The sequence below is a fragment of the Spinacia oleracea genome, chromosome 2 (genome assembly GCF_020520425.1).
Source record: "Spinacia oleracea cultivar Varoflay chromosome 2, BTI_SOV_V1, whole genome shotgun sequence".
Classification (NCBI taxonomy): domain Eukaryota; kingdom Viridiplantae; phylum Streptophyta; class Magnoliopsida; order Caryophyllales; family Amaranthaceae; genus Spinacia; species Spinacia oleracea.
Window position 1 is genome coordinate 90116488 of NC_079488.1, and position 18975 is coordinate 90135462.

Consider the following 18975-nt stretch of genomic DNA (forward strand, 5'->3'; position numbering starts at 1 on the left):
TTCTCCAATTTGAAGCGCCATATCCGAAAATCAAAACAAAGTCGAATTAAAAACAAACTTCTTATTTCTACTATTTGGAATACCAATTCCGTTGAGTGGATTAAGCAATGAACGAGTTTCTTGCCTTGTGTCCACTAGTGACGAGAATGGGAGCTGGCCAACTATTAATTTACCTCATAGGTCACAATTCCGTGACGGAATTCCAGCGCAGTAAAATAATAAATGATACAGCTAGCGTCATGAACCACAACGACATTCCAAGAGCTTTTAAAGCTTATCATGTTGTTTACTTAATTATATGACTCAAACACAACAAGCATGCAACAAACTTTTTATTAAACCTTCCTTTACTTAGTGGATGAAGACCTACCTTGCCGCACAAGTTTTCTTCCTAATTAGTACAGCCTGATTATGAGCAAGTTGACCATTCCGTTATGTCTATTGACATTAACTTCTATCCCACTCAAGATCACATGAGGGACACAATTAAACTTTTTACATGGAGTATTAATTGACAACAGATGTAAATAAATCCTTTCTTTAGCATGAATTAAACAATTAAGTAATTCATACCACATGCTTGCAATATTAAATAATGACATACATGCCCTACTAATTAAAATGATTACACAATAATTCATACCACATTCACATATGATATGATGCTACAAGATTTAAAATAACTTCTAGCTTATGCATGATACTATACACATAAACACATTTCAAACATGTACGTACCTTGAATAGTTACGTTATAATAGGCGCCACTTTGCCTAAACAATCACCTAGTAAAAGCTTCTTCTAAAACAAATAATAAATTAATTATTATTCGTACTTTATTAAATTTCTAGCAACTATTTTAAACTTTGAAGTGTCATTAAGAGCTTAAATGATCCTCCTTTAACCATAATTAAATAGTATATATAAACCATAGGTTAAATATGCATTTAAACTATTAAAAATATATACTTTTAGGGCTTAAAACATGCATAAACGTTATATTTAATAAATGGTTTTTCATGAAATGTCCATGAGTTTTGCCATAATTCACCAACTACCCCCCGGATTTCACTAACACATAAAATACCCCAAATACCCTTACTTTTAATGCGACATTAGTGCTCCGTTAGCCCAAACTTCAAACTCACCAATACTCCTATTTTTAATCTTATTTCACCAAATACCCCTATTTGGAAACTTAATTCACCAAATACCCATATCTTTAAAGTACCTATTTTGATGTTCAACGACTAGTTTAGTCTTTGAAAATGTAGTCGTTGGTTATTCTTTGCATATTAAATACACATATTCTGCATGGTTCATGTGGTTGAGCAATTGTTGTGTTATCTGAAATAAATAATGTAATTTTTTTTATGTTATCTCTTTTTTTAGTAATATTTTCTTTTGTTCGCTTTAATGATCAAATAATTGGATTTGTTATAATTTATAACGATAATTATCCAAACTCTTTTGTATTTTGCCACCCATTTTTATCATATCATTCAGGCCTTCAATTCTTTTTTCGTGCTATGATTAACTTAATTGTGCAATATTTTAAAATATTTTCTATTTCGGTAGAAAGTGAGTTCTTTCATCTTGAAATCGAAATAATATCACTTAATTGAAAAATGAAGTGGTTCTGCCGCATATTCATTAACAATTTATAGATGAAAAAAAAATGGAAGAAAAGAAAGTATTTATTCATTTTGAGTCTATTTTCTGGGCTTTTCCTCATCCGTCTAGAGATATATAAATTCTCTAGGTCATAACCTACCTGTATTCTGTAATATGTACTCCTCATCAATAAAACTTTTCCCCCATCTGCATGTGAACGTAGCTGACACATTATTAGTGAACCACATTAAATCTATGTGTTCTTTATTTACGTTGTTTATAATCTTTAATTTCTTGTTTCATTTATAACCAGGCCCGGCCCTAGGGGGTAGGCGAGGGGTGCGACCGCCTAGGGCCCAAGGCGAAAAGGGCCCAAAATAATTGTCTATCCAGTAATTTAGTACTAGTAATAAACAACACATTAAATACACATGTTATTTCCTTGGCCTAGGTAGAAAGTAACTTCAAAAGTTTTGATATCTACTAGAGGCCTAGGGTTCGATACCCCTTACTAACTCTTTTCTTTTATTTTTATTTTTGTGTTTTACGTTGAGTTTATGTACGTAGTATGTGACTTTTAGTACTCAGTTATAATTGATATAACTATATGTGAGCAAAAAAATGCTTATTTGATGGACTATGGGTTTATAAGTTTTAAAATAGATAAGCATTTTAATGAAGACAAAATTAACTGATATTTTTATATGCTCAAAATGAACCTTTATTTAAAAAAAATATCTCTTTACGCATATTAATTATCTTGTAATTACGTGAGTATTTATTTTATTGAAATATTTCAACAAATCGACTAGAGCCGTGTTTTGAAATTCTAGGATCATGCAAAGGAGATATAATAAGTTTTAATTGATTTGAATTCAACAATATAATGGATTTCACAAAAAAAAAAAAAAAATTTTAGTAAAGACGTATTATTTTGGAAGGGCCCAAATCCCTTATTTCGCCTAGGGCCCTCAAAATGTCAGGACCGGGCTTGGTTATAACATGGTACTATAAAAAGAGTGAAACAAAAAGCGGAAATAGCGATACTATTGACGAAGAGCAATGCATGTAAAGACAAATAGACAATAGCTAGTATCTTCTCCATTTTTAGTGCTGGTGTATATTGAAGTATGATTGTTAAGTTAGATATGGTAAGACCTACGCTGCTGTCTGTATGTTCGCTCAGGACTCAAGAGCAGCTTGATGATTCATCATTGAATAGCTAGGCAAGACATGTTCATGTATTTTTATACGAGGCGAAACTTACAAATTCCGCGGAATTTGAACGCGTCCAAATCCTCCTAGCTAATTCAAGTTTTAACAAGAATCCATGTTAGGCCCTGTTCTTTTTGGCTTTATTTCAGTTTCAGGACTTATTTCGCAGTTTAGTTAAGTTCAAAATCATTCAGTTCAACTCTAAAGAACAGGGCCTTACTCGATCTCTTACTGTAACTACCATCTTGAAAAATACTGTAAGCTATTTGAAGTTGTCAGTGTTGTCCCTGATTTTCATCTGTACGTCAACCGATCATATGAAACCTACAAATTCAAACTGATTAAGCTTTTAATTAATTACTCCAGTTACTCACATGTCGCCAATATGGTAAATTTAAGTTGTTGGAAAATATCTGATTGACAGATTGAAGGAAGGTATAAGTTGTTTAAATTGGAATGAGCCTACTTGGTTAATATATTAATAATCAAAGACTAGCACATAACACTTTATTAATTACTAGATCTGAGAAAGAATGTTAAGACCATCCGTTAGTTGCTGAGAGCAAGGCTGCTCTCTTTGGCCTCAAGAAAGCTAAGCAATGTGGTCTGCTTGGTGTAATCTTGGAGTCTGACTCTGAATCTCTTTTTAGGAAAATGAGTAAGGTTCTTTTATGTTTTCTCTCGTTGATAGCATTTTAGAGGATATAGCCTCGAGATTTTAATTTTTTAAGTTGGTCGCATACTAGAAGAGATGGGAATAGTGTAGCCCATCATCTTGCAAGGGTAGTGCCGGTCGGAGTAGAACAAAGTTGGGATAGTCACTTACCTAGTGAAGTATCTCCCTATGTATTGATGGATTCTCTTTCGATTTAATATATGCACTAACCTCTTTCCCAATATCTCAGAAAAATGTAATGCTTCATTTGGAAATGGGGGTAAACCAAATATAGCATCAATTAATCAGCATCACCACTTGGGTAGCAACGGTAAAAAGGGGATAAACAAAGATAATTTACCTAGAAAAAACCCAAAAGGAAGCTTTACATAGAAAACTCTAGCATACCTAGCTAATTGAAGAATAGAAATCTTAGTATGAGTTGAAAAAGTAATGAAATCATAAAAGAAGAAACAAAACTGATGAGATTAGATGAGATGAGATGAGATGAGATGAGATGAGATATCCTCAAATGCTTAGATTCTCTTCCCTCGGCAAGCTCTGAACAGTATCAGACCATCTTCCAGGTGAATGATCACTGCTATTATTGGATGATACATGTGCTTCTACCCTAGTTTCTCTTATCATCTTCAATACCTGTTTCATATCAGGCCGATTGTCTGGAGTAATAGCAACACAAGTCATTGCAATATTCAAAAGAGCACTAAGTTTCTCTTCAGAGGTCTCATTTCCAGAACTTCCTTCACCAGATTCAGTCTCCTCTTCTCTCACAGACCTTACCCATTTTGGAATGTCAGCCCCATGTTGTTGAACAAGGTCTTGAAATGGTGTTTTACCCGTCATTAGTTCTAGTAATAGGACCCCAAAACTGTAAACATCAGCTTCTTTTGTTGGTAATCTTCTATTGTCTCTGCATTCAGGTGCTCTATAGAAAAGGGATGCGGCACTAGGTTCTTCATTGGATTCTGGATTTCTGAATGTTTGAAGTCCATAATCCGTCAGACAAGACTCAAAATCTGATCCAAGAAGGACATTTGATGATTTCAAGTTCCCGTGGATTAGTTCACAGTTTTCATGAATGTAAACAAGCCCAGTTGCCAAGTCTTCTGCTATTTTAAGACAAGATGTCCAATGTAGTGGTTTTCCACCTCCTGAAGGTCTATTGCCTGATAAATAACCACTTTAATGAGTGACCAACGTATAATACGAGTAAAGCGTAGAAGATAGATGAAACTAAAGATGGCTGTGCGACGGCACGGCACGGCCCGAAGCCCGACCACAAAGTCTTGGGCCGGGCCTGGGCCTTAATGTTTCGGAAAAGGCACGACACGACTCAACCCGACACGACAAAGCACGTAAATTTTTGTAAAATTAGCCTTAGGCACGATGGCCCGGCACGAATGCCTGTGGGCTCATGTCGAGCCTAGACTTTGTTTTGAACTTTTCAACCCGGCCCGGCCCGATACAATGCGGCCCTAGATTGGACCCGAACCGGTTAAGCCCACGGCCCGTGGGCTCGGCACGAAGCCCGACCCGCCCACGGCCATCTTTAGATGAAAGTGACCAAAATGAGTGGGCAGGAAAAGGAAGCAAGCGCACGGCCACGCTGGAAAGTAAAGTTAAAGAGTCTAGAAAAACACGAGGAAAAAGACATTTAAATCACCCCTCTGACAAGATACCCATGTTGAATTAAACACAAGGAAATAAAAAGGAATGGTCAAAACTACTCAAATGAATGGTCTACATTACAATATCCATAAAACTAACTAACAATTATTTTGAATTAAACATAAATGACAGCTACTCGTGCTACTGAATGCAAACATATAAAGCAAATAATGCCAATAAATAACAGAGATAAGGAATAATAGAGACCTACTGTAATACCGCTGCTTTCTAAACTCAAATGCTGAAAATTATAGACTACTAAACTACAATTATTTCATATAGTCTATTACTATGAATCACATGAATTTAGGTACTTTTATAATGATTGAATTGTGTGTTACGGAGTACTCCTTCTATCCGCTTTTTTATCGCCCTATGGAAAACACTTCACTTTTAAAGTTTTAAGAACTACGAGTAATTGGCATCCGTGCAATATACGATTTCATTAAAAAAAAATTAACAATTAGGTTATTCGAATGTTATATTAATATGAGCGGTAATGGATAATTTCAAAACGGACAAAGACTCCTTTCGTCCCTTTTTGTTAACAATATGATTGAATTGTGTGTTACGGAGTACTCCTTTCATCCCTTTACTTTATTAAGAATTGGTGTAAATAATGCATATGGCTAATAAGTAGTAAAGTGTTTCTCATGAGGAAAGAGAAATCAAGTAGAAAATTTTACCATATAAGGTATGAAGCAATTTTAAAAAAATATCCCAAAAAAATAAATGAGACAAACATAGAGGGACGGATGGAGAATGAGATTGAGCCACTACAAGAGTACCAGGCGTACCAGCCTAGTAGGAAGGGAGAAGAAAGTCTAATATGAACCACATCTGTCCACATGCATTTCAACTTTTTTAGGATACCATAAACATTTAACCCTTCGACCACTTGGCGCAATGATTCACAAGTGTTGATTCCAATATTGGTAAATTTTGTATTATAAAATACAAAAAATAACTAGAAATTTCAAGCAGGCTGCTCATTATTGGAGTGATTTTAATAAACCAGTCCAACTCAAATTTAAATTAGGTTAAATTGTTTTTTACCACCTATACAAATTGACAAATTGTTTTTACCACCTACAAAAATAAAAAATTGTTTTTTACCACCTAAAAATAAAATAAAAATTATCTTTTACCTCCTCTTAACTATAAAATGGATGAAAATGCATGAGAATTAATGAGAAGCAAGGGAAAATTGAAGCTTATATATATGAAAACGTGAGAGAAGAGAAGGAAATAAAAAATATAGTCGTTGAAATGACGCATAACATTTCCGTCCATATTTCCGGTTAAGAGGTGGTAAAAAACAATTTATATTTTATTTTTGGTGGTAAAAAACAATTTATCAAATTTTTTAGGTGGTAATTTTTTTTTTATCAATCATTAGAATACAAACTAATTACTCCGTATAAGGTTAATTAGCTTAAAATCTTATGTGGCATGAAAAAGTAATTTGACAATTATTAGGTTACTTGTGTCAATATTCTAAAGTATACTCCATTTTTAAAGTATATTTTAGTAGTCACAATTACTATTAACGTATCTTTTTAGAAGTCATAATTCCATTTTTAGTAACTTTTACGCCCATTCTCCAATTAATTTTTTTAATTCTTTACTATCTTATGTACTTAAATCATATGGAGTAAAAAATTCCATATTTTTGCAAATTTTACACCCCACTAATTTTTAATACTACTTGGTATTTCATTATAGTCAATTTACTCACTCGCATCATCATTATATCAAATTTAACTATATTTCAGATACGGAGGAGTAACATTAATCAGACATCGCATCAGTATTTAATGACCTTCTATGAAAACATCATTTAAAGAAAAACTATGTAAATTAAAATATTAATCGAAAAGCAATTAAATTGAATGCTTGCAAATAGATTTAGCCAAAATAAATTAGTTGTGAATATATTAAACAGAAAAAATGAAGAGAAACGACAGAGTAAATGAGAAAAAGCGCCGGAAAAACGTACCGTGGACAAGGGAGAAGAGACTGCCGTTGGGAAAATAATCAAAAACCAACAAACGTTCTTCCTTAGCCTGAAAATAAGCTCTTAATGGCACAATATTTGGATGATTTAATTTCCCCAAAACCTCTAATTGTGTCCTAAATTCCTCCAATTTAGGGTACCTTGAATCTTTCAATCTTTTTACCGTCACAATGTAACCTGATTCCATCACTGCTTTATATGTACTTCCAATTGTACCCCTCCCTAACGTCTCTGCCGACGCTTTCAACAAATCTTCCAAATTGTAATTCATCACTTCACCTAAAAACACTAGCTTCCCTAACTTATCCCCCTCCCATGAAAACCCTCCTTTTCTCTCTCCACCACCACCACCACCACCACCACCACCACCAGATGGTTCCCCTTTTTCCCTCTCTGTTGTCGCCATCGCTGCCGATACCCCTCGTTCTTCAGTCGGCGGTTCTTTCTTATCTGTTTGAACTCCCCTCCGCCGCCGCCTTGTGCGCAAGAAGATGATTAGTCCGAGGGAGAGGAGTAAGATGGCTATTCCGCCGCAGATTGCTCCGATGATGATCTTAGCCTGGGTAGATAGACCGTGACGGTGTCGCCGCTTCGGTGGGAGAATCGACATTGCCGGGCTTAATGCCGGCGAAAGAGGGTTACACTCTGTATTATCAATCTGTGCGCCACAGAGGTTTAGGTTGTTCAGAAAAGATGATTTGTTGAACTGTGACAACGCTGTCGTATTGGGGATTAACCCCACAAGATGATTATTCGATACATTGAAGAATCTGAGTGTTGTTTGGTTCAGTGATGGAACTTCACCGCTGAACATGTTGTTTTCCAAATACATCATATACAACCTCGGTAACTGTGTTATTGAGGCGGGGATCGCACCGGAGAGTTTATTATCTGACAATACAATGATCTTGAGGCGGTGGAGCGAGGTAAGAGACTCCGGGAATGGTCCCGTGAATTGGTTGAGATTGAGGTAGATCACTTTGAGATTTACAAGTTCTGACAAATCGGGGATTCTGCCGGTTAAGTTGTTTGATTTTAGACTGAGGACACGGAGTTCAGTGAGGAGAGAGAGTGTAGCGCCGCCAATGGTGCCGCTGAGGGCGGTGTTTTCCACTACGAGCTTCGAAACTCGACCTCTCTTGCATTCCCTGACTCCTTCCCATGTGCAGGGGTCGGAACCCTGCTTCCATTGAAGGTTATCTAATGGATCAATTTCAGCTTTCAAATCTAACAATGCTTTAGCATCATTATTTTGCGCCATTGAGGAACTCAAAATCATTGACAAGATCACAAAAATCAATGCCATTTTTATTTCTTTGAAATGGAATTGAAGAATGGGTTGTATGACTTATATAAGCTAGAAAGTTTTGACTATTATTGGGTTATTTTTGGCAATGATTTCCCTTCCTCGTTTCGTCGAGGCAGCATGAGAGCATTAGACAGCATTGGAGAGTGAAATTTGAATTGGACGAATATGAGAGTATTAATACAAAATGGAAGAAAGAAGCAATCACTATCTAAAGCGACTGATTAGTGTAGTAAGTGAAGGGATGATACTAACTTGAGATCTATACATTATTGATTCAAAACTAACAAATGGTCCCATTTTAGGGGGTTTAACGAAGTTTAAAAAGAGGGATTAGTTGTTGAAGTAGCTGAGGAAAAAACTCAGGAAATGGTTTGGGAGAGAGAGAAAGACAGAGAGTATTGTGCCTTATGTTCGTCCATTGGAGGAGTGATGACTGATGAGTGAGTTTGGTTGGAAGAAGTAGGTATGAGAGTTAACATGGGAGTTAACTCTTTCTCAGCTAACTGTTTCTTCAAAATTAACAAAATGGTGACTGTGTGTATGTCCGGAATTAATGATCGCATACAGTGTACTAGTTCTATATACACGTTATGCGTACAAAAATATATAAAAAGGAAAATAATTAGTCTTATATGCACGTTATGCGTACGAAAATATATAAAAAGCAAAATAACGTCATGTGAAAAAGTTATTGGCAAAGTTTATCTAAAGAAAAAGTAGACATCAAAACACTTTAGCAAACGTTGTATATTACTCCATCTGTTCCACAATACTCGCAACAGTTAACCGGACACATAGTTTTAGGTGGGGAATTGAAAATTCAAGGATATGAATAAACTAAGTTGCAAGTGGATGAGTGGGGATATTTTTTTATTGTTTCACGAACTAGGACAGTGGGTCATAGACAGGGAGAAATAATAAATACGTGTGATCGTTTACCAAAAATAGGAGTTTTGCAAGTATTCAGGAACTAACGAAGTCTCCACCATGGTGCGAGCTCAAACAACAGAACGAGCTTAAACTGCAGAAGTCTCTACCATGGTAGAGATCTTCGTTTTAAGCTTCCACCATGGTAGAAGCTCAAACAACAGAAGTCTCCACCATGGTGCGAGCTCAAAACGAAAAAGTCTAAGTAATATTTTTCGGAATCATTATTTCAAATTCAACAATAATTAAAATCGAATTAATATGCAGGCTTCTTCATTTTAAGCTTCCACCATGGTAGATACTTCTGCAATTTGAGTTCCTACCATGGTACGAGCTTAAACTGCAGAAGTCTCTACCATGGTGGAAGCTTAAAATGAAGAAGCCTCTGAAAGTTTTGCCGGACAAAAAAAAGTTTATCTCTTGGGATGACGTGGATGTCCCCCGGGATGACTCGTACATGTAAGAATTTTGACGCATTTTTTTACCGGATATTTGCATCGCCGGAAAAAGTGCTTGTTGGAGTGGTGGAAGCCGCCGAATTTCAGATCGCCGGAATTTTGGCCGGAGGTCCGGTCGGAGTGGTGGCTGCCGGAATGTTGGAAGGTTGAAGGTGGGTTGTAAGGTTGAAGGTAAGTTGTAACTTGTAAGGTTGGAGGTAAGATGGTGAGTGAAAGTAAGGTGAAAGTTAAAAATATGAAGGGGTAAATATTAGGAGGGGCAGTTAGGACATTTAATAGGGCGGGTGAGTAATAGTGGGGCGGGGTTTAGTAAGCCCCCGAGGAAATTGGTCCTTTACTTTTGTTGGTTGGTGAGGGTGTGGGATGGGGGGTATTTGGGGTATTAGTTTTTTTATTATTGTTGCACAACTTACTAAATATTTGTGGGGATCATTAGCGAGGGAGAAATAATAAAATAAGTGTGGTCCCTTACCAAAAATATATAGAAGTATTGCAAATATCCAGGGACGACCGAATAAATCAAGTGTTGTGAGTATTCTGGAACAGGGAAAATACGATTATGAAATACGGAAAATGGATATCAAAATTGCCTTCTTAAACGATGTTTTAACATGAACTATTTTTATGACACAATCCAAGGGTTTTGAGATCTAAAGAATGCTACGGAGTAAAAAGGTATACAAGCTGAAAAAAATCATTTGTGGATTAAAGCAAGAATCAAGAAGCTGGAATATTCGTTTTGATGAAACAGTTTGCAAGTTTTGCTTTATAAAAACCGCATAATCTTGTGTATACAAGAAAGTAAGTGGGAGTAATATTGCGTTCCTAGTATTGTATGACAACAGAAATGGCATTCCTATGTTGAACTTGCCAAGGTTTGGCTTGGAAAATATTTTTCGAAGAAGGATCTAGAAGAAGCACAATACATATTGAGCATCTAAATATACAGAGATAAATATAAAAAGATGACTAGACTAAAGAAAAACGCTTATATCAATAATATGCTGACATGGTTCAATATGGCTGACTCTAAGAGAGGTCACATTCCCATGTCTCATACTCTCGTGGAATGGTTCTTAGCAAGAGTCTGTGTCCAAAAACACCTGACGAGCAAAATTGATGAGTGAGATACCATATGCTTCATCGAATTGTTCAATAATGTATGTTATGACATGTACACGCCCGAATGTTTCGTACGCACTAAATGTTACGAGCAGATACCGGTTAGACCTAGGAGAGGCACATTGGACTGCTGCTAAGAACATTCTTAAGTACATGAAAAGGCATAAGATGATTTGCTAAGCTATGGTGGGTGTGATGAATTAATTCTAAATGTCTATACGGACGCAAGCTTCTAACCGACAGAGATAATTTTAGATCACAATTCGGGGTTTTGTTATGCCTCAACGAAGGATTAGTAAGCTGGAAAAATGCTAAAAAAAGCACAATCGTGGATGCTACAAATGAAGTGGAGTACATTGATGCGCATGAGGTGGCAAAAGAAGTTGTTTGGATTCAGAAGTTCATCGAAGAACTTGGTTTGGCCCCCTCCATTACAAGACCAATGGCTTTCTATTGTGACAATAACAAAGCTATTGCCTAGGCCAAAGAGTCTAGACACCACCAAAAGGTCAACACAGGTACTTCGTAGATTTCATCTCCTACGAAAATTCGTTGAAAGAGAACAAGTCGACATACACCATCAGATCCACTAACTAAATCTTTACCGCAAGCGAATCACAACTCACTCATTGCAGTTATCGGAATCAAACATGTATGAGAATGTCTTTGATGCATGTCCATTGAAATGTTTTAAATTTTTACACTTTGCTTTATTCTATTTTTGGACATGAAAATTTACTACCTTACCCTTTTTACCCCACAATATTTAAGATTTTCACTCACTTTATCTTACTTTATTCATTTTTTTTCTACACTCACCCACCCTTTTACTCAATTTCTTAATTTATCCATATTTTATTATATTCAACCAACTTTTCTAATTTTATCTTAATATTTGTGCAAACAATAACTGTAAAGATTTTTGTGAAATGAAAGTAGTGTAAGATATTGAGAATATCATGCTATTTATAGTAAATTCTACACCTAGGATAGTCACATGCATATGTTTTCTGATTTGTTCTTTTACTCTTCCTAGGTAGTCTGTTTTGTAGTGATCCTAGGTGGATCTTGCCAGCTTTGTTTTGGCCTCTTGTACACATGTAATTTAGGGTTGTGCATAGACCTTTGTATATAAGGTGAAGGCAGGCCTTTTGTGCCGTTGAGACCTCACAAACACAGAAATACAAAACACAAAAACACCAGAATTCCTGGTGAAGAAACCACTGCATTATAGCAGCAAAACTCTTTGAATCTTTCTTTATGGTATCAGAGCAGGTTTAAACGTTCTTAAATCTTAAAGATTTTGAGAGTTTGCTCTTCTGAAATAACAAACCAGCAAGAAAAATCAAAGCTTTCGAAACAGAAACAAAAATGGCTGAAACAAATTCCTCCTCAACAAACAATCTGAATCCCTACAAAGATCCTCTCTTTATTGCAGTAAATGAGAGTGCTGCAACACCACTTGGAAGTATCTTGTTTGATGGAAAGAATTTCCTGCATTGGAGCAGAAGCATCAGGATTGCTCTTGGTGCCAAGAACAAACTAGGGTTCTTAGAAGGGAAGCATCCTAAACCTTCTGAAGGTCCTGATGAAATCCAGAAATGGACTAGATGTGATTACATGGTGAGGTCATGGTTGTTGGCCACCATGAAGCCTGAAATTGCAAGCAGCCTTGTGACTATGCAATCAACTAAGAGGTTGTGGGAAGAAATTGTTGAAAGGCATGGGCAAACAAGTGCTCCTCTTCTCTTTCAACTGAAGAAAGACATGTGGGAACTGCAGCAAGGGTATCTCAGTGTAAGTGAATACTACTGTAAATTGAAGGATTTTTGGGATCAAATCTCAGAAATTGAAGACATACCAGAGTGTTCTTGTGGTGCTCTGGCAAAGTGCAGCTGCAACATTGTCAAAAAAATGATTGAGAGGGAATCATCCACCAAGCTCATGAAGTTTCTCATGGGTCTGAACCCTGATTATGAGCAGATGAAGACAAATTTCCTTGGGATGGATCCACTGATGCCTGTGAACAAGGTGTACAATCTAGTCATGCAGGTTGAGAAACACAAGCAGATCACAGGAGAAATCAGTATTGGGAGTCAAACAAGTGCTCTAGCAGCAAACAGGCAAGGAGAGAGTCTTGGTCCTCTGATGAACTTTAATAAGAGAGAATACAAAAAATGAGACTTGAGAAGATTGAAAGAGATGCAAAGAAATGTCAGCATTGTGGAATGAAGGGACACTTAAGGGAAGAGTGTTTTAAGCTAGTTGGATATCCTGACTGGTTTAAGAACAATCCAAAGGGAAAAGGAAACACAAGACAAGCTGCAAATGCAACTAGAAGTGAAGAAGAATATTCTGGAGACAATCCCCTGGAGTTTGGAAATGCAGGAGGTAATGCAATGAAACATGATGACAAGTTCATTTCTTCTGTTGTACAGGAAGTGATGAAAGCAATTGGTGAGAAGCAGAATGCAACAGCTAGCAGTCACAGCAACTTTGCAGGTAAAGAAATTCTTTCTAATGCAGTGAATCATTATGATGACTCTTACTGTAATACATGGCTCATAGATTCAGGAGCTAGTGATCACATGACAGGAAACAAAAGTGTTCTTACTAACATGAGAACATTAGACAAGCAGATAAGGGTAGGATTACCTGATGGAAATGTCAAAACAGTTAAAGAAATAGGAGATGTGAAATTGAATGATAATGTGGCTCTTTTTGATGTGTTATATGTAAGTGATTTCAAACACAACTTGCTGTCAGTGAGCAAATTGGTTCACAAAGATGACCTGAAGCTTTTATTTGATAAACATGGGTGTTCTCTTCAGGGCCTTTCCACTGAAGATAATGTAGTGTTTGGAGAGAATGAAAGTGATCTGTACAAGATGATCAACTTTGAAAGTAAGCTGACAAGAAGGAGAAAAGGAAGGGAGGAGGTTTGCTTGGTGAAAGAAGAAGGAAAAGAATCAAAGAGCTGTAATAAAGTAGAGAAACTAGATTTAATTCATGCTAGACTAGGGCATGTTTCTATTTCTAAGATGGAACGGATTTTTGCAAATGTAAAGACTTAAAGAGCTATTTCTGTGACACTTGTTCTGTTGCTAAACATCACAAGTTACCTTTCTCTCCAAGTAAATCTATTGCTGGAAATGTTTTTGAATTGATTCATGTTGATTTATGGGGTCCTTACAGGACTAAGAGTAGGTGCAAGCTATTTCCTAACTATAGTTGATGACTATAGTAGAGTGACTTGGACACATTTGTTGTCAAACAAGGAACAGGTTAAGGGAATCCTGGTTGGTTTCCTTGCTCATATAGAAAATCATTTTAACACCACTGTTAAAACCCTAAGAAGTGACAATGGAACAGAAATTTTTCAGAATGAATGTGCACAAATCTTTGCTCAAAAGGGCATTACACACCAAAGAAGTGTGCCAGGTGTACCTCAACAGAATGCAAGAGTTGAGAGGAAGCACAGGTTTCTGCTTGAGACAGCAAGAGCCCTGAAGATCCATGCAGGACTGCCTGCATATTTATGGGGTGAGTGTATTTTGGCTGCAACTCACTTAATCAATTTATTGCCTAGTGCAGTGATTGGTTGGGAAACTCCATATAAGAGAATGATGAAGAAAGAACCTGACTATGATCATTTGAGGGTCATAGGAAGCCTGTGCTATGCAAGTCCCCACAAGAAGCCTACTGATAAATTTGCAGCAAGAGGAATAAGGTGTATCATGATTGGATATCCTTATTGTCAGAAAGGGTATAAGCTTATGGATCTGGAAACTAGAAAAAATTTTGCGAGCAGAGATGTGGTGTTCAAAGAAAGGATATTTCCTTTTCTTCTTAAACAAGGAAACAATGATTTTGCAACTTGTTTGAGAAACAATTTGTCAAGTACAGAAACTGAAAAATGATATGATTTCTCTAATATCTTCACTGAAGAGTTTGAGCAGGAAATTGATCAAATAGAACCAGAATTAGAGGAGATGCAAGAAGAAATGATTCAAGAAGACACTATGGTGGTAGAACAAGGTCAGGCTGACCTTGATGTCACCAATGTGGAAACAAACACTCAAGAAACTGTGAGAAGATCAGAGAGGGACAGAACCAATACCAGCAAAGTTCAAAGATTTTGTCTTTGATATCCCAGGAAAAAGAGCTGCAACACATACAGCTAACTTGATCATAGCAAGGCTCATGGATTCAGAATACTATTCAGAGGAATACTTAGCATCTCTGAATAATGTTTTGAGATAAAGAGAGCCAATTCACTATGGAGAAGCATCTGAAGATCAAGGGTGGATGGAAGCAATGAAGGAAGAGCTGAATGCTCTTGATAAGAATGAAACATGGAAAATGACAGATTTACCAGAAGGAAAGAAGGAAATAGATTCTAAATGGGTATATAGAATCAAGTTTGACAGAGATGGGAACATAGAGAAACTCAAAGCTAGATTAGTGGCAAGAGGTGATAAACAGATCAAAGGCAAAGATTACAAACATACTTTCTCACCAGTAGCTAAGTTTACTACTGTGAGAACTCTGATAGCCTTGGCAACAGCCATGAATTGGAAGTTGGAACAACTTGATATCAACAATGCCTTCTTGCATGGGTTCCTGGATGAAGAAGTGTACATGAAACCACCAAAAGGTTACACTGGAGGAAAGGAGGGGCAAGTATGTAGGCTGAAAAGAAGCTTATATGGTCTGAAGCAAGCTTCTAGGCAATGGAATCTAGAACTGACCAAGTTCTTCATTGAGCATGGCTATACACAATCCAAAAGAGATTACTCAATGTTCTCTAAAATTAAAAATGGAAAGCAGACAATTGTGCTAGTTTATGTTGATGATCTTCTTGTCACTGGAGATGACACAAATGAGATGGAAAAGCTCAAAACAGAACTTGACAATGCCTTCACTGTGAAGGATCTTGGAGAGATGAGATATTTTCTTGGGATAGAAGTTTTAAGAAGTCCAAAAGGAACTATGTTAAATCAAAGAAAGTTCATTCTTGACATACTGAAATCAACAGGGACTGAGGACTGTAAACCTGCAAAGTTCCCCTTTCCCAAAGGGATCAAATTATCAGTTGATCAAGGTGAACTGCTAGAAGATCCTGAAATATATAGAAGAATCATTGGAAGGTTGTTGTACTTGAATCTGACAAGACCTGATATTTTCTATAGTGTGCAGCAGTTGAGTCAGTTTATGTGTGAGCCAAGAAAACCACACTTGCAGGCTGCTATCCATGTGGTAAAGTACTTGGCTGGTACAATTGATTGGGGTTTATACTACCCTGCTGATTCTGAAGTAAAGCTAAGCTCATTCTGTGATTCAGATTGGGGAAACTGTGCCTTTAGTTCAAGATCTCTCACTGGATACTGTGTTTTCTTAGGAAAATCACTAGTGTCTTGGAAAACAAAGAAGCAAAAGACTGTGTCAAAGTCATCAACAGAAGCAGAATATAGATGTATGTCACAAACAACAAGTGAGATTATTTGGTTGAATGGGGTACTAGAAGACCTGGGGTTCACTGTACCTAAGCCTATTGATTTGTTCTGTGACAACAAGTCAGCAATTCATCTTGCACATAACCCTGTTTTCCATGAAAGAACAAAACACTTGAATGTGGATTGTCATTATGTGAGAGATCACATCCTGGATGGGCTGCTAAACGTTCTTCATGTTCGATCCTTTCTCCAGTTAGCTGACTTAATGACTAAGTCTCTCAGTGAGCAACAGCATAATCATCTCTCTTTCAAGTTGGGCATCACTCCCTCAGCTCCAACTTGAGGGGGGTGTATTGAGAATATCATGCTATTTATAGTAAATTCTACACCTAGGATAGTCACATGCATATGTTTTCTGATTTGTTCTTTTACTCTTCCTAGGTAGTCTGTTTTGTAGTGATCCTAGGTGGATCTTGCCAGCTTTGTTTTGGCCTCTTGTACACATGTAATTTAGGGTTGTGCATATATAAGGTGAAGGCAGGCCTTTTGTGCCGTTGAGACCTCACAAACACAGAAATACAAAACACAAAACACCAGAATTCCTGGTGAAGAAACCACTGCATTATAGCAGCAAAACTCTTTGAATCTTTCTTTATAAGACTTTGGGTAATGTTAATTATAGCGTAATTAAAGATACATTTAGTCAAACACTTGCATTGAAGATCGTGCAAGATCCAAATGAGTAGAACTTAAAAGAATTTACAAAGAGTGTATCGATCATATACTCCTTATGGATCGAGTATCTAGTATAAGAATAGTGCAATGGAGTTATGTCCTATACGTAATAGGAAACTTTCGACATTGTATTATTTTCCATAATATTACAAGGGTTTTACCAACTTTAAAACTTAAAAACACAAGAAACTGAAATGATTATAGAACACACACGTACATATAATCTTTATTTTATGAAACCATTTTGTTAATTTGGTTTTAGTAGTTATTGGGCGAACCGAACTGATCCTGAAGATACTTGACCAAATTATCTTGAATCTGGAAACCCTTAGCAAGAACATCAACAGAAATAGGTGGATCAGACCCAAAGACAGCATTAGCTATTGTAATAAGTCCAGGGTTCTGGCTACTTAAACCTGAAATACCAAAACCAGGGGTGTGACCAACATTGAACTGAAAATGAATGAGACCTTGAGGGAAAACAAATACGTCTCCTTTGTTAAGTAACTTTGTGAAGAGCTTATTTGGTCCTTGAGGTGGATTTGAGGTAACAAATCCTACATAAAAGGTTCCTTCCAACACCGTAAATATCTCTGTAGCACGAGGGTGAGTATGGGGTGGGTTAAGACCATATGGTGCAAAATCAAGCCTAGCTAATGATATTCCAAGTGTGTTTAGTCCTCCTAAATTCGTTGCTTGTACTACTGTTGCCGCGAACCCTAGCTTGTTGTCTGTGTCTCCTGGATTTAGTCCTTTGAACACGAAATCATCTGGACTAACCCTCATTGGATCTTTACAGAACACTCCATTCACAAACACTGTAAAATATAATACACTAGATTAAATCCCGTGCATGCATGAATTTTGATCATTTTTTTCACAAAATATTTAACTGAATATCTCCCAAACTACTGCATAGTTATAACATTTTTAACATACGCGTTTAAATTTATTCATCTAATATGCATATTTAAAATTCTAATAAGGTAATTTGATCAAAATATTGAGTGATATATTTTCCATTATTAATATAGCGATTTGACTAAAATATTATTAATATAAAATAATTATTATTACGTCGTATCTATTTTTGCCATAATTTATAAACTAAATTTTATTTCCATATATAAATTGTTTATAAAAAAAAAGGTAGAGAATAAAAATAAAATAAAACAGATACACTTTTTTGGGAGAGTGGTTTTTGGCGGGGGAAAATCGCACTAGGAATTGACACGTGTCATTCTTGATATCTCTTTTAGTATATAGTAATAGACATACAACAACAATTATATCATTATGTTATTATGTTAATGCATACATGTACGTTATTAAATATATACTTATGAAAAGAAATGGGGGTTTGAGATAGAAAGAAATATGTACGTACATCCTTCAAGAGGTTCATTCACTCCAACACAAAAATCTTGCAGTTGATTCGGATCCGTACCCAAGGCGACATAGCTAGTGATAGCTAAAAGAGCAACATACATGAAAATTTTACAAGCTCCCATTGTTTTTCCTATGGCTTTCTTGTTGGATAATGGAGATTTAATTTTGAATGATCACAATGAAGAAAATACAACACCTTTTTATAGTTGAGCAATAGTACTACTACATCCCATAGATAGATGCAATATTTTAACTTTTTGCGATCACTTATTAACTTTCATTTGTTGATAAGGGTGGTATAGATAATCATGACAATAAAAAAATGTACAAGTTTGAATAGATGTAGTACGTATTTGGTATTTGGAAATTGCAATTGGTCATACATTTAG

General features: G+C 36.2%; 2 protein-coding genes across 2 annotated transcripts; both read right to left on the reverse strand.

The window, feature by feature from the left end:
- Positions 1-3728: 3728 nt before the first annotated feature.
- LOC110794066 (inactive leucine-rich repeat receptor-like serine/threonine-protein kinase At1g60630) lies at positions 3729-9028 on the reverse strand. The gene is made up of 2 exons (XM_021999006.2): positions 7173-9028; positions 3729-4671 (listed from the first exon to the last, which is right to left on the reverse strand). The coding sequence occupies exons 1-2, from the start codon at positions 8494-8496 to the stop codon at positions 4013-4015; spliced, it is 1983 nt and encodes a 660-aa protein (XP_021854698.2). The 5' UTR covers positions 8497-9028; the 3' UTR covers positions 3729-4012.
- An 8276-nt stretch (positions 9029-17304) lies between these two features.
- Positions 17305-18761, reverse strand: LOC110794071 (germin-like protein). The gene is made up of 2 exons (XM_021999014.2): positions 18585-18761; positions 17305-18015 (listed from the first exon to the last, which is right to left on the reverse strand). Exons 1-2 carry the CDS (start codon positions 18706-18708, stop codon positions 17456-17458), a joined length of 684 nt encoding a protein of 227 aa, XP_021854706.1. The 5' UTR covers positions 18709-18761; the 3' UTR covers positions 17305-17455.
- Positions 18762-18975: the final 214 nt, after the last annotated feature.

Bases quoted from the DNA above. Each gene is read 5' to 3' on its own strand.
- LOC110794066 (XM_021999006.2), bottom strand. From the start codon at position 8,496: ATGGCATTGATTTTTGTGATCTTGTCAATGATTTTGAGTTCCTCAATG. The intron at 4,672-7,172 runs GTACGTTTTTCC...GTTATTTATCAG, and splicing joins TCTCTTCTCCCTTGTCCACG to GCAATAGACCTTCAGGAGGT.
- LOC110794071 (XM_021999014.2), bottom strand. From the start codon at position 18,708: ATGGGAGCTTGTAAAATTTTCATGTATGTTGCTCTTTTAGCTATCACT. The intron at 18,016-18,584 runs GTACGTACATAT...TATATTTTACAG, and splicing joins GAATGAACCTCTTGAAGGAT to TGTTTGTGAATGGAGTGTTC.